The sequence below is a fragment of the Neltuma alba genome, unplaced genomic scaffold (genome assembly GCF_004799145.2).
Source record: "Neltuma alba isolate B1F8T4 unplaced genomic scaffold, ASM479914v2 tig00006168_pilon, whole genome shotgun sequence".
Lineage (NCBI taxonomy): Eukaryota > Viridiplantae > Streptophyta > Magnoliopsida > Fabales > Fabaceae > Neltuma > Neltuma alba.
Genome location: NW_021634370.1, coordinates 37,875 through 51,291, shown reverse-complemented (window position 1 = coordinate 51,291; position 13,417 = coordinate 37,875). Strand labels below are relative to the sequence as shown.

Genomic DNA, 13,417 nt, shown 5'->3' with positions numbered 1-13,417 from the left:
TCTTTTTTGTTGCTAGTTGTTCAGATTTAGGTCAATAAATGATGTCTGTCAGGGTTCCAAGAGCATCTTTAACATGTTCTTGAACTTTTGAAGGCAAATGCATTTGTTTCATTGAAAAGTCTGCTTCACAAAACAACTACTACGTATCATGACTTTTGTTGAGATGCTTCTGCATTTTGAAATACATTTTCTGAAAAAGGGTATTAACTCTAATCTTTCTGCTTTTTTAAGGTGATAACCATAGTATCATGATATACTATCCCAGTTCAGCAGGTGGAGGTATGAAGGAATTATTTAGGAAGGTAAGCTTGAGGATGATATATTGGGCTCCTTAATCTAGAAGGCTTACTATTATTGTAGCGTGAATGGACGTGGAGAGCATTTAAATTCCATAGGGGTCATTAAAACTGTTGTTTGGGATGTGTTATTTGGATTCTGTGGTATAAATTATAAAAACATTGGTTTTTATTCGTTCAAATGCTTGTAAGTCTGGTACTTTATGATTAAGCACGCAAGTTAAACTTGGTTGGAGGCTCTTTTTGGTCTTGAATCAATATATAATATGTTGTAGACTTGTAGTTGGATAGTCAGCAAGTATAAATGTTTTTTGAGAGATATGAATCAAACCTTTCCTCTGCTTTCTCCTAGAATCTTATGTTTTTGGAGGAGTTGACTCATTGACATGCTTTTTCATCAAGTCTTATGAGCAGCTTTTTTTTTTCCCCCTCCCACTTCTATACAACCTTAGGTTGGCAACCGATCCAGTGAATTCCATCCAGAGGTGAGAAGAGTGAGGCGTGAAGGCTCCTACATATATGAGGAATTTATGCCAACTGGAGGGACAGATGTTAAGGTCTGGGACCTTGAAGTTTATGTTGCCTTTTCTCCCTAGAGGAGTTCATGTTATTCATGTCATTTGGATATTTTTTAACATTTATTTAGTCTTGTTATAATTTTTAAACAATTACAGGTGTATACAGTAGGCCCAGAATATGCTCATGCTGAGGCAAGGAAGTCTCCTGTTGTTGATGGAGTTGTCATGAGAAATCCTGATGGGAAGGAAGTAAGTATCATGCCAGATATTCTAGTCCCTTCTCCCTTATATTTATTTGTGACCTGCATTTTTGTTAAAAAGTTTTACTTGCTCTTTGCTCCTTTTGGTATTATTGGCTAGTAATTATGTGGATTAGCAGTCAATGCTTCATCTAGGCCCAGATTCCCCCCCCCCCCCCCAAAAAAAAAACCCCAGCGGGGTAAGGGGCCACCTTATCATTCTCACGGTTAATGTTTTCAACTCTAAAGCTTTTTGTTGAAAAAGGATATGTGTGTGTGTGTAATGATTTTACTGTTACTGAACTGCTTGGTTTACATACATTAATTACATTATTTCAGATTTTGTGCAGAACTCTTCTTGACCGAACCTTTCTCTTATATTGTCTTTTCATCTTTCCCCTGACTGTTCAATATTACTAATTTATTTTAAACACTGTTCGATCTGAATTCCATCCCAATGCCTTGTTAATTTTTTTTTTTAAATAATATTCCCTGCATTTAATAGAAGAACATATTTCAATATATTTTGGGTTGGCTGACAATTAAAAAAGCTTATACCATTCCAAAGCACGCATGGATTGTTGACCCATGTCCATAAACTTTTGGCAGGTTAGGTATCCTGTGTTACTGACACCTGCTGAAAAGCAAATGGCAAGAGAGGTTTGCGTTGCATTCCGACAAGCGGTATGTTATGTGGATGTGGTGACTGCTTGCCGTACAAAGATTCCTTTTTCTTTTTATATGTCATTACTACTGAAACATTTGTTTAAACTGGCGTCTTCCTATCTTGTTAGATTTATTCTCTCTAGACTTAGATTGACCAGTTATCCTATAGTTAGTTGAGCTTCTATTGAATCTTCCCAATGGTCATCTAAATTTTTCTTTTCACCTGAAAGGAGGTTTTAGCTTAGCTGTGGCATGCTCTTTTATCATGGTCTTGCACTTTTGCCTTCTAACTGAAATTTCATCAGCAGCTTAGGTTATGCTCAAAATGCTTTGACCTATCTTTGTTAACAAGTCCTATCATGGAATATTTTATATATTTAAAACGAACTTGTGATTGTTGCAGTAGATTCAATTGGATATATTGTATCTCCTTAACCTATTCTTCTGAAGTATAATTCACTGCGTATTTCATGTTCAGTTTAATTAAATCTGTCTTGCTGCAGAATTATCATCATGATGGTTTAGTGTGTGATATACTTCATGTCCCACCTTAAGTTTTTCTGACTGCTTGCAGGTTTGTGGGTTTGATCTCTTGAGATGTGAGGGACGATCATATGTATGTGATGTGAATGGATGGAGTTTCGTTAAGAACTCACACAAGTAAATTTCTGTGATCACATTGTTTCAAACTTTTGATATTGGATTTGGAAGGATAGTTGAAAATACATTTGTAGTTATAAGCGTTCCATAAAAGATGACCCTTTAACCATTTTAACAAATGTTATTTGGGCCTTAAACTCTATGAACTGCGCTATGTGATCCAACCTGGTCCGTGACTTGTTCACTTTGTACCAGTTGCCTTTATAACTAATAAGTGGATGGTCATTCTCTCGTCTAAAACTGTTGCGACTGGTGTCACTGAATTTGGATGTTACGGCAATTTGTGTATGGTGCTTTCAGATGAATAATATTTTGATCAAAAGAAAGCCTATGTGTCACAGCCAAATATTAAAGCAGTATATATTTCAACATTGAGGGATGTTGAATGTTTTGTCAATTCAAATTTTCAAGCATCAATTACATTCAGTAAGTTCATGGGAAAAGAATGATAAAGAAGTTTATAGGGAATATAATCATTGGTTCCTTTAACTTATAGTTTTTGTATTTCAGTCACATTTATGTATAGACAAAGTACATGTGTTACTTTACGCTTAAGTTGCATATTATCTATAGTGTTTAGTTGCCCCCATTACGATATAACTGGATAATAGTCATTCAAAGAAAAAAAATCTTAATTTCTCAACCTGTTCTATGATAATAAATTTAATCTTAAAAAGTCACGTTAAAGACTGTTTATGACAAAAATTTGAAACTCTTAAAATGTCAATACTGTAGGATAGGGGGGAAATTAGATGAAACAAATCCAATTTATGAAAAATGTTCTGCTTTTTTGAAAATACTCATTATAGGGAAAATGACAAAAAAAAAAACCTATTGAATTTCAAAATGACAAATAGGTGATACTGACTATTCTTGTAATGGTTTTGACATGTCAAAATCTGTCAAAATCATCTATTTGTCATTTTGAAATTCAACAAGTATTTTTTTTTTTAGTCATTTCCCTTATTTAATATATATGTTCTGATGAATATCTGCTTTCACCCGTTTTTGCTCAATGACTCTTACACTTTGTCTTCATTGCTGCTACTGAAGGTATTATGATGATGCTGCATGTGTGCTGCGGAAGATGTTCCTAGATGAAAAAGCACCTCATCTTTCATCAGCAATTCCACCAACTTTACCATGGAAATTAAATGAACCAGTTCAACCTTCTGAGGGATTAACTCGTCAGGGTAGTGGTATTATAGGGACTTTTGGACAATCTGAAGAACTGCGTTGTGTAATTGCTGTTATTCGTCAGTATGTGCCTTTTCCCTGGATTAGTTATATTAGGTAAATGCCATGTTCTTTATTCACTCTTGTTCTGGCAGTGGCGATAGAACTCCTAAACAGAAGGTGAAGCTGAAAGTTACCGAGGAAAAGCTGCTAAATATAATGTTGAAATACAATGGAGGACGACCTAGATCAGAGGTAGTACTTTCTTTTCTTCTGGTGCGTTTATAATACTCTTAAGTCACTGGATTTATTGATACTTTATTCTTGATCCAATAGTCCATTATTTGCAGACAAAACTTAAAAGTGCAATCCAGCTGCAAGATCTGTTAGATGCCACTCGAATGCTAGTGCCTCGAACTAGGTACATTTATGGTGATTACTTTTTCTTTGCTTAAGAGATCTTGCCTCTCATCAAATAACTAATATTGAAGTTTGACACTCCAGCTGTTATGTGCTTTTTTTCTTTCTTTTTATGATTAATAGAAGCTGTCACTTTTTTAATCAATCTATATTTTCACAAGAGTTTTGGATTAGTCACAGTTATATGCATTGTATAGACTAGATCGAGAAAGTGATAGCGAGGCCGAAGATATTGAGCATGCTGAAAAGCTTCGTCAAGTTAAAGCAGTACTTGAGGAGGTTATTAATTCTCTTGACAATGTTTTTCCCTATGTTATTTATTTCCTATTATAAGCCTTACTCTGGGTCATAAATTTAGTCATCCTTCCAAATTTAATGGATTGATGTACTTCTCTTTGATTGACCTTGAATTTCGGATGTTGGATAAAATTCACCAATCCAATGTAAATGATTTGTCCAGACTATTGTCTCTTTTTATTTCTTTTTTCACTTTCCCTTATTTTCTCAATGATATCAGGGGGGCCATTTCTCTGGTATATATAGGAAAGTTCAGCTAAAGCCACTAAAGTGGGTCAAAGTTGCCAAAAGCAGTGGTGAAGGTGAAGAAGAACGACCTGTTGAAGCTTTGATGGTTCTTAAATATGGTGGTGTTCTGACACATGCTGGCAGAAAGCAGGTTCTGATCTGCAGGAATATTAAACAGTTTTTGCTAAGTTATAATTGGACTTACTCCTATAATTCCGTTATTGTTGAGGTTGAACATGAACTCATAATATTCAATGGCATTTTTCTAATTACTATTTTCTTTCTGCAGGCTGAAGAACTGGGAAGATTTTTTCGGAATAATATGTATCCAGGTTATTTGAATGTCTTTCTTTTTAGGATTTAATGACGCTATATGGGAAGAGGAGCTAATGTGCAATAGTGAGAAGCATTCACAACAACACTAATTTTCTTACTTCAGTATCATAATAAAAGGATGATCTGCAGGACTATATAACTGAACTAAAAGTTGGAACTCAACTGAACAACCAATGGAATCTATCATAATACTGCTTATGTCATAGCATATCCCTAGACCTAACACCCTCAAGAAAGTCCTAAATACTTAGCAATCATGGCAACACGATCACAGATGATTTGGTGGTTTTGGCGGGTGTCAAACAGCTCAAACATGGCAGGGGCATAGGAAAGAGGCCAGCGACATATTTTGGCTTGACCATTGTAGAGTGGTGGTCTCACCCACTCTCTTGAGTAGGCATGTGCGATTTGTCGCAGAGAGATTGCCAGAGTAGACTTTGTCACCTGGGTTTACCTATCAAGCAAGTCTGAGGTGGTTTCTGGGGTTGTTCGGGTGTTTAGTTGAAGGAATGAGGATCAAAATGGCAAAGAAAGCCACAGACTTATCTGGAACAGTGCAAGAAATGCAACCCAGATCTGGAACTGGATGTAAATGCCAAGAATTATATTGGCTAATGATAAGAAAGCAATATTATTGAGAACCAAGCTCTAATACTGCAACAACGAATGTCAAAAAGAATGTTTTGACTTAGCTAGTAGTATTTATACAAGAATCATACTGAATAGTAGGAGACAGATAGCCAAGTTAAAGGGATTAAATTGCTGATTCTATGCGTATTTTCTAGGGTAAGCTAGTAACTGCAAATATTACAGAGTCAACTGACTACAATAATATCTGATTGTATTTTGTTAAAAAAAAAACGTCATCTTGTGTTCTTTGATAAATGCAGGGGAAGGTACAGGTCTTCTTCGACTCCATAGTACATATCGACATGATCTAAAGATTTACAGCTCTGATGAGGGTCGAGTGCAGGTATAATCCTTGTTGTTTGCACCCCCCATCTCCAATTTAAAGGATTACTGTCTTACTTGCTTTTTTCGGTCTATTTATTTATTTTTGAAGAAATTCAGATTAGAAAGTCTCGAGTTATATTCATGGGAAGAGGTGAGGAGCTAAATAAGGCATTAAAAATGACAAATGTGAGAAAATAAAGACTTGAGAGAATCAGAATCTTAACTAAAGTTGTTAAAGACAAAAATATGGGAAACAACTATCTACTAGAACTTAGTTAATTTCTCCTCCATTTGGTATAATTAGTCCTTTTTAAAAAAAAAAAGCCTTTTTCAACAGATGTCTGCTGCAGCATTTGCCAAAGGTTTACTTGACTTAGAAGGGCAGCTAACACCAATCCTGGTTTGTGTTCTTTTCCCGAAGTGTTTGGCCTGTTCTTTGGGTTGGACTTTTATCTTTTTTCCGACTGAGATGCTTACCTATCTTGAAGGTTTCCCTTGTTAGCAAAGACTCCTCCATGTTGGATGGACTTGACAATGCCAGTATTGAAATGGAAGAAGCCAAGGTTAGTAATCTGTTTATAATTTTCCTTCGTCTATGTTATAGGAATTTTAGTATCTAAAGTAACAAACTTCAACTGGAGTCCCTTTATTATACAAAAAAATCTTAGGATAAAGGGAACACCTGTATAACTACGCCAACAAATTGGTTCTTGGCCTCAAGTTAATAATATATTAACTTGAGAATCACTGTGCCATCCACCGTCCAAAATGGCAAGTCCGAATTGCTAATAGTTATGACCTTATTCTCATATGCCCCCCAGAAGCTTTTTCTCTTACTTTTTAGGGCACAGGTACACTATTTTCTATGCTACTTATTTTTCTTTTCTTTTTTTCTTTTGGATTCTTTGTAGGCTCGGTTGAATGAGATCATTACCTCTAGTCCAAAGATGGCTCATAGCAATGGATCATCTGAATTTCCTTGGATGAAAGATGGAGTAGGATTGCCGCCCAAAGCATCAGAGTTACTTGTCAAGCTGGTAATGTTGTGAAATATAGCAACGCATTATAGTAGTTTGGGCCTCTTGTTTTGAGAACATGGAATGGAGTGCAAAATAACCACGTCAAGGAACAAAAATTGATTTTAGTTTATTTTTTCAATCACTGTAAATGGAATTTTCCCAAGATCATATGAAGCGCATATCATAGGGATTTGGGAAATTAATTTGCATTGAAAGCGAGGCAGATAATGGAGCTATTGAATCCGTTGGGTGAGAGTCATATATTGACCTTAACAAGAGGATATGGGAGTGGTGCCTCGAATCTGTGTGATCTGCAACAAGGGGATATGTATGAGTTTTTGTCCGAGAAACAAAGGGAGAAATAAGGATCTCAATTTGACCATGTTCAAGTCAAATGTATAGTGACTATTAGGCTGCACATGAAGTTATCGAGGTAAATTTAGTCATGATTATAGAAAATTAACTTAAGTTGAGGGAAGACTTACATGCTATTATTTGAAGTCTACTATCTTTCAATATAACATTGTTTCTAAATTATAGATCATAGGTTTCCACCTTCCGTAGATAATAATCTATTCTGGTGAATATGTCTAGAGATAGGCTAGTGATATGCATAATTTGAAATTATTATCATCATTCTTGTGTAATTCCAATGTATCTCTTGTTCAGGTGAAATTGACTAAGAAGGTCACTGAACAAGTAAGACTACTTGCTATGGATGAAGATGAGAAACTTACAGAAAGAAGCTCATATGATGTAATTCCTCCTTACGACCAAGCAAAGGCACTTGGCAAGACAAATATTGACATTGATCGCATAGCTGCTGGATTACCTTGTGGAAGTGAGGGTTTCCTTCTGATGTATGCCCGCTGGAAAAAGCTTGAAAGGGACTTGTATAATGAACGGAAGGAGTATGTATTAGCTATATTTTGTTCAAATTTGTTCTCCTTCTTCTGTATGTTCTTTCTGATTCTAGAGACTTACAGAACTAAGATAAGGAATGCTACTAATGTATTTTAATATTTAAATCACCTAAATGAACAGAAATGGTCGCATATGGAGTTTCTAAAATCTAGTCATTTGTAGGTTCAAAACTCGTTAATACCCCTTGCATGGGGGGGACCACACTTCACACACACCCACTTTGTTCTTTGTGGGTATAGAACCCACAAGAGGAGGTGTGGGGTTAAATACATCTACTATTGAATTCATCTCATAAATTAATTTTCCCTCCTATTACTCCTTATGCTTTGTTGTAATTTTTTAGCAAGAGGAAAACAATTGTTATATGGGTTGCCGATGCACTTTGATGATTTTATTTTTTTTATGCGGGGAAAAAGGGTTTGCAGACACACTGATGTTGTGTTTTCTTGCAGCCGCTACGATATTACTCAAATTCCTGATGTTTATGATTCATGCAAGTAAGTATCTCATAGAAGTTTATGATTCATTATTCTCTGCTAATTTTCTCACTGTCTGAGTGTAATCTGAACAGAAAGTATCGTGATAATGTTCAAGGAAGTTATTAAATAGGTTTTAATGCAAACTTATATTTAATTTTAATTTTTAAAACATTGTGATACTAATAATAATGTGTATGAACGGATATGAGGACTTGAAACATATCTTAAATCAGAAAACTTTGTTTCGTGAGAAATATTCAGCTGATTGGATCTAAGATTCAGTGGACTAGATGCTAGAATATGAAGCAGAGATGAACTATGCTTAAAGACACAGTTGACTTGATCTGAGTTTTTCCCCCTTTGGTCCGAGGCTGACATTCAGGCCATTAGATTTTCAGCTTAAAGTGGTTACAGTGAAAGTAGAGGATAGAGAAGAGATTCTAGTCATTGTGATTTAAACTCCTGTCTGACATCCAGTTCTCTTGAACTTGGTGGGATTTTCACTTTTCAAAATCAAGGTACGCAAAGCAGCTTTGATGCTAAGGTTTCTAAGCTCAACTAAAACTTCTACTAAGGTTTTTCCGCAGCTCATTCTCTGACTAGCTTTCCCACTCCTGGGAGGATTTTACAAATGAAATGATTGAAGGATATGTACTTAGAAAGAATAGATGGTCAAACAGATCAGGCAGATTTACAATCGAATTTTCAAAGATAATTCACTTAGCTTCTGCTTCTTCTCTATTCATCACCCTTCAGATATACAAACCTCAAGAATTTATCCACTGGAACATCTGAATTAGTCATTCGCATAAGGAAGAAATCTGTATTTTATTCTTTGTTCTTCTGACTCTTGCTCAGTGTGAGACACTAGCCGAGATGACTATCTATCATAGAGGGGCCATGCTTGTGGCTTAATCAGATCGGCTCTTCTTCTTTCATGTTATCTGGTTCTGGTTCGAAGCCAACAGGGAACAAGGGCGTACTTTTGCTAAAGCTATCTTATCCTCATTAGGGACATTTGCTGCAAGCATTGAGTGCAACCAAAGCTTGTCAGAGATTTGAAAACAAAGTGGAATAATCTAAGGGAAAATTGACACCTTAGGATTTAACCCATATATTGACCTCTAAGAATCTTCAAAATCAAAATCATTGGGACCATTCAAATAAGTAACCATTGGTCACCGTAAAGTTGGATGAAGGAATGAGCGTAGGTTGAAGAATTATTAAACTATTCTACATTTATGTCTCTTACTGCCTATCATGAAATATACTGATTAAACTAATCTGCAATCTTATGTGTTAGAAGACAAGTTTGGTGTTTTGAAATTCTTTAGTTCTATATTTTTCTTCTACCAGTCACAAGATTGACTTACATTTATACCCTACAGGTATGATCTCTTGCACAATGCTCATCTTAACTTGGAAGGACTGGATGAGCTTTTCAAAGTTGCTCAGGTATATAAAAGCGCATTACGATTTTTCAATGCTTTTCAAAGTGAATTTATTGGATTACAAGTTTCTTGTCTAATGGGCCACCTAAGTGGAATAGGAAATCCTACCCCAAAAAGCTAGTTGTTTAGGTAGGAAAATTAAGCCACTGAGGTACCCAATTGGGCATCTCATACTGCTCAATGTGGAACTTAGTACCTTGTACTACCAAGTCTTGCTGCTCTCATGAGAAGTCGACATCCTAGTGGCTGCATTCATGACACTTTGCTTAGCCTCCTACTAATTAGAACCCTCCTCGAAACTGTCAACAATCTAACTTTAATACCATTTGATGGGTGTCTAAGTTAGATAGGAAACCTTACCCAGAAGTTAACTGTTGAGGTGGGAGAACTAACCTATTTAAATATCCTATTAAACATCACATGCTACTCAATGTGGGGCTTATTATCCCATACTACCAAATCTTCATTATTCTCCTTTTTTTCATTCAATCATTCTCCTACTTAAAACATGAATGTTTGATTATTTTTTGTGCTGCACTCATATCCTTTCTAAAACAAAAGGGAGAATTACAATGAGGTCCTGATGAAGGAAAATAATTTTTAGAAAATCCCAATAATAACCTAAACAGCTTGTAATGACAACTTTTAGAGCAGGAAATGACAACTTCTAGAACTTGTTTTGTAATTATTTTCCTTCCTTAGAACCTCATTGTAATTCTCCCAAAACAAAACTATAGACTTCTTGCTCAACGTCCAAGTTAGGGCACTGATCTTTGCAACATATCCTTTCTAAAACAAAACTATAGACTTCTTTGCAAGTCTGTCTCCTGCAAATTCTGAACTATGTTTTCAGGTAAATATTTACACACACACACACGTAGTATGTATATTTTTCTTTCCATGAAAACGGAAAAACTGATCAAGCTGTTTCTGAAAGTGGTCCCCCGTAGAAAATGAACAGCTATAAAATAATGCTCACTTTTTGTCTCACTGATGGTGTTATTTTGTTTGCAGGCACTTGCTGATGGTGTTATTCCAAATGAATATGGAATTAATCCAAAGCAGAAGTTAAAAATTGGCTCCAAGGTATAACCCTGCTGTAAGACATCACAAATTGCCTTTTTATATTATAAATCTTTTCTCCATTTCCTTATCGTGTCCTCGCACAAAGTTGGCTTTCAACTATAATAATTGTGATGTTAACCCTCGTGATTGCTTCTGATTTGGGCAAATACTATGTTTTAATTCCTCAAAGAAGTAACACACAATTACTTATGAAATGGGAGGTCCGTATGTAACATTTTGTCTTGAGTTGCATAACTGGATATTGCTTCAGTTTATCAGCACTCAATTAGTAGCACTTTTTCTACGTGTTTTTTTTGTAATTGTAGCACCCTAATTACACTGATTTGTGCTGTTTCAATTCAGATTGCACGCCGTTTGTTGGGGAAAATTTTAATCGACTTGAGGAACACTCGTGAGGAAGCAATTAGCGTTGCCGAGTTAAAGAGTAACCAAGACCATGTCTCGTCGGCCTTAAAAACTGAACAGGATGACACGGAGTCCAATTCAAAGCTTTTAAATAAGAATGATGAGCCAAGAAGATCCGCCACTTTCAGTGATATTTCATTGGATCAAGATGATGATGATGATAAAGAGACAAAATATCGTTTAGATCCAAAGTGAGTATCAGAACACAATTTGATTTTATGCATTATTATTATGTTGTGTTTTAATTATCTTATTTCCCATCAGGTATGCCAATGTGAAGACACCTGAGCGCCATGTGCGAACAAGACTGTACTTCACATCAGTGAGTGCTTTATCGCATTATTTTGGCATCATGATGGCATGGACTGGATTGTTAAAAACTGAGATTCTTTACGCTGTATTTCCCATTTGGTGTAAGAGATCCGTCATGACCTTGACTTTATTAATTGTTCCGTGCCATTATTAATTGTTTTTTTTTTTTGGGTGAAATACTTGGTCGTCAACTTTAATCTCGCTTATAAATTCAATATTTTGTTTTGATATTATAAATTCAAATGATACCATATGTTGTACTGATTTCTTATATAACATCGTATTAAAACAGAGGGGGGGGGACCGAAGATACATCAGAACAAATTTTACCCATTAACATCTCTGTAAATTCATGCGTACCACCTGACAGTGTGTAATTTTTCTCTTTTTTTCGGAACAAAATTGTTCTATTCTGATTCTTGGACTTTTTCCCGCAATTATTTTTATTGGCAGGAATCACATATACATTCTCTCATGAATGTAATTCGTTACTGTAATTTGGATGAATCTCTTCAAGGTGAAGATAGTCTGGTTTGCCTTAATGCGCTAGAGCGCCTTTGTAAAACGAGGGAGCTTGACTATATGAGCTACATTGTGCTGAGGCTGTTCGAGAACACAGAGGTGGGTCATTTTAGGCATTTCCCCGTCAGTTTTTTTTTTCCCAAATTTTTTTTTTTCTGTTAGAATATAGATATGGTTCCTTAATGCTCTACATTCTATTACTTGATAATTTGACTCATTATTTCCCTATTCCTTTGACGGCCACAACTGTCAGGGCTTTTATTTGATGTGCTGGGCGTTGGTTGCCATGTTTATCATTGTTCTTATATTCAACTTTTTGCCTGTGAAACTGCAGGTGGCTTTAGACGACCCAAAAAGGTTTCGCATGGAGCTGACCTTCAGTCGCGGTGCGGATTTATCCCCCTTGGAGGTAATGATCGCCAGTCAATATAGTTTGCCAAAAATATGAGTTATGAAGGAATGGTTTGAATTCCTTTCGTTCGCTGTTACCTTTGCGCGGTATGCAATGAAAAAAATGGTGAAGTTTTCAGGATGCTTACGGTGCCATTTGTCCGAAGCTTTTATGAAACTATTTGACCAAAAGCTTTTATGAGACTAGAATCACTTCTATAAGCTTTAACGAGAGAGATTAATTTATCCATTAACGTTTCCTGATATGTGGAATATCAGCAAATATCTTGCGCCTCCATGGCAAGCTAGTGTTTCAGTTAACTCGTTTTTTGGGTAAAGAACTAAGTGTGTATTTTATGTTTGACAGAAGAATGATAGTGAAGCAACTTCATTGCATCAAGAGCACACCTTACCCATTATGGGTCCTGAAAGGCTGCAAGAAGTAGGATCATTTCCGTCGTTAGAAAAAGTGGAGAAGATGTTTCGTCCTTTTGCTATGCCTGCAGAAGACTTTCCTCCCCCAGAAACACCTGCTGAGTTCCCGACCTATTTTCCTAAGAGCGTGCTTGAGCGCCTGGTAAATTTCTGGCCTTTCCACAAGCATGCCAACTCTAATGGCAAGTAGCTACTTGGATTATTTCTCATCCAACGAACCCTCCTCCAAAAAAAGTAAAAAAAAAAAAAAACCCCTTTTATCTACTCTTTTAATTTTACAATTTCTGAATGTTCGCCCTTTTTTTTGCGGCGAGGGTCTGAGACGTTAATTTGAATAGAAATCAAAATTGGAGAAGGCACGTTTTATGGAAAGAAATCAATTGTCTTTGCTGAAATTAAATTCTATCAATGCATCATTTCGGCGTAACGCTAATCTTGTGATTATATAGTTTTCTTAATACTCCTCTCTAGCCAGACTTCAAATTTTCGTATTTATTTCTGCTTTTACTCCTTCGATGTGGAAATAAATCATACAAATTATCATTCCCGCTAAGCTACTATTTTCTCTCTCATCGCCATATTTAATTATCAACCGATCATGCAT

At 35.9% G+C, this 13,417-nt stretch overlaps 1 protein-coding gene across 2 annotated transcripts; it reads left to right on the top strand.

Annotated features, from left to right (window-relative positions):
• Nucleotides 1-222: 222 nt before the first annotated feature.
• Nucleotides 223-13,273, top strand: LOC114749761 (inositol hexakisphosphate and diphosphoinositol-pentakisphosphate kinase VIP2). 2 transcript variants are annotated; one of them, XM_028938301.1, is made up of 24 exons: nt 223-302; nt 749-853; nt 971-1,063; nt 1,663-1,737; nt 2,294-2,379; nt 3,433-3,639; nt 3,711-3,810; nt 3,906-3,976; nt 4,173-4,254; nt 4,493-4,651; nt 4,790-4,832; nt 5,727-5,809; nt 6,128-6,190; nt 6,279-6,353; nt 6,702-6,827; nt 7,479-7,720; nt 8,186-8,230; nt 9,601-9,667; nt 10,678-10,749; nt 11,092-11,345; nt 11,419-11,476; nt 11,920-12,087; nt 12,323-12,397; nt 12,749-13,273. In XM_028938301.1, the coding sequence occupies exons 1-24, from the start codon at nt 249-251 to the stop codon at nt 13,001-13,003; spliced, it is 2,658 nt and encodes an 885-aa protein (XP_028794134.1). In that variant the 5' UTR covers nt 223-248; the 3' UTR covers nt 13,004-13,273. The 2 variants fall into 2 exon arrangements, with proteins under 2 accessions (XP_028794134.1, XP_028794133.1); XM_028938300.1 differs by having other exon boundaries at nt 12,746-13,273.
• The last annotated feature ends 144 nt before the right edge of the window (nt 13,274-13,417 follow it).

Coding starts and splice junctions, on each gene's coding strand:
- LOC114749761 (XM_028938300.1), top strand. CDS start 249: ATGATATACTATCCCAGTTCAGCAGGTGGAGGTATGAAGGAATTATTT. Junction 1,738..2,293: donor GCGTTGCATTCCGACAAGCG/GTATGTTATGTG, acceptor GACTGCTTGCAG/GTTTGTGGGTTTGATCTCTT. Junction 9,668..10,677: donor AGCTTTTCAAAGTTGCTCAG/GTATATAAAAGC, acceptor TTTTGTTTGCAG/GCACTTGCTGATGGTGTTAT.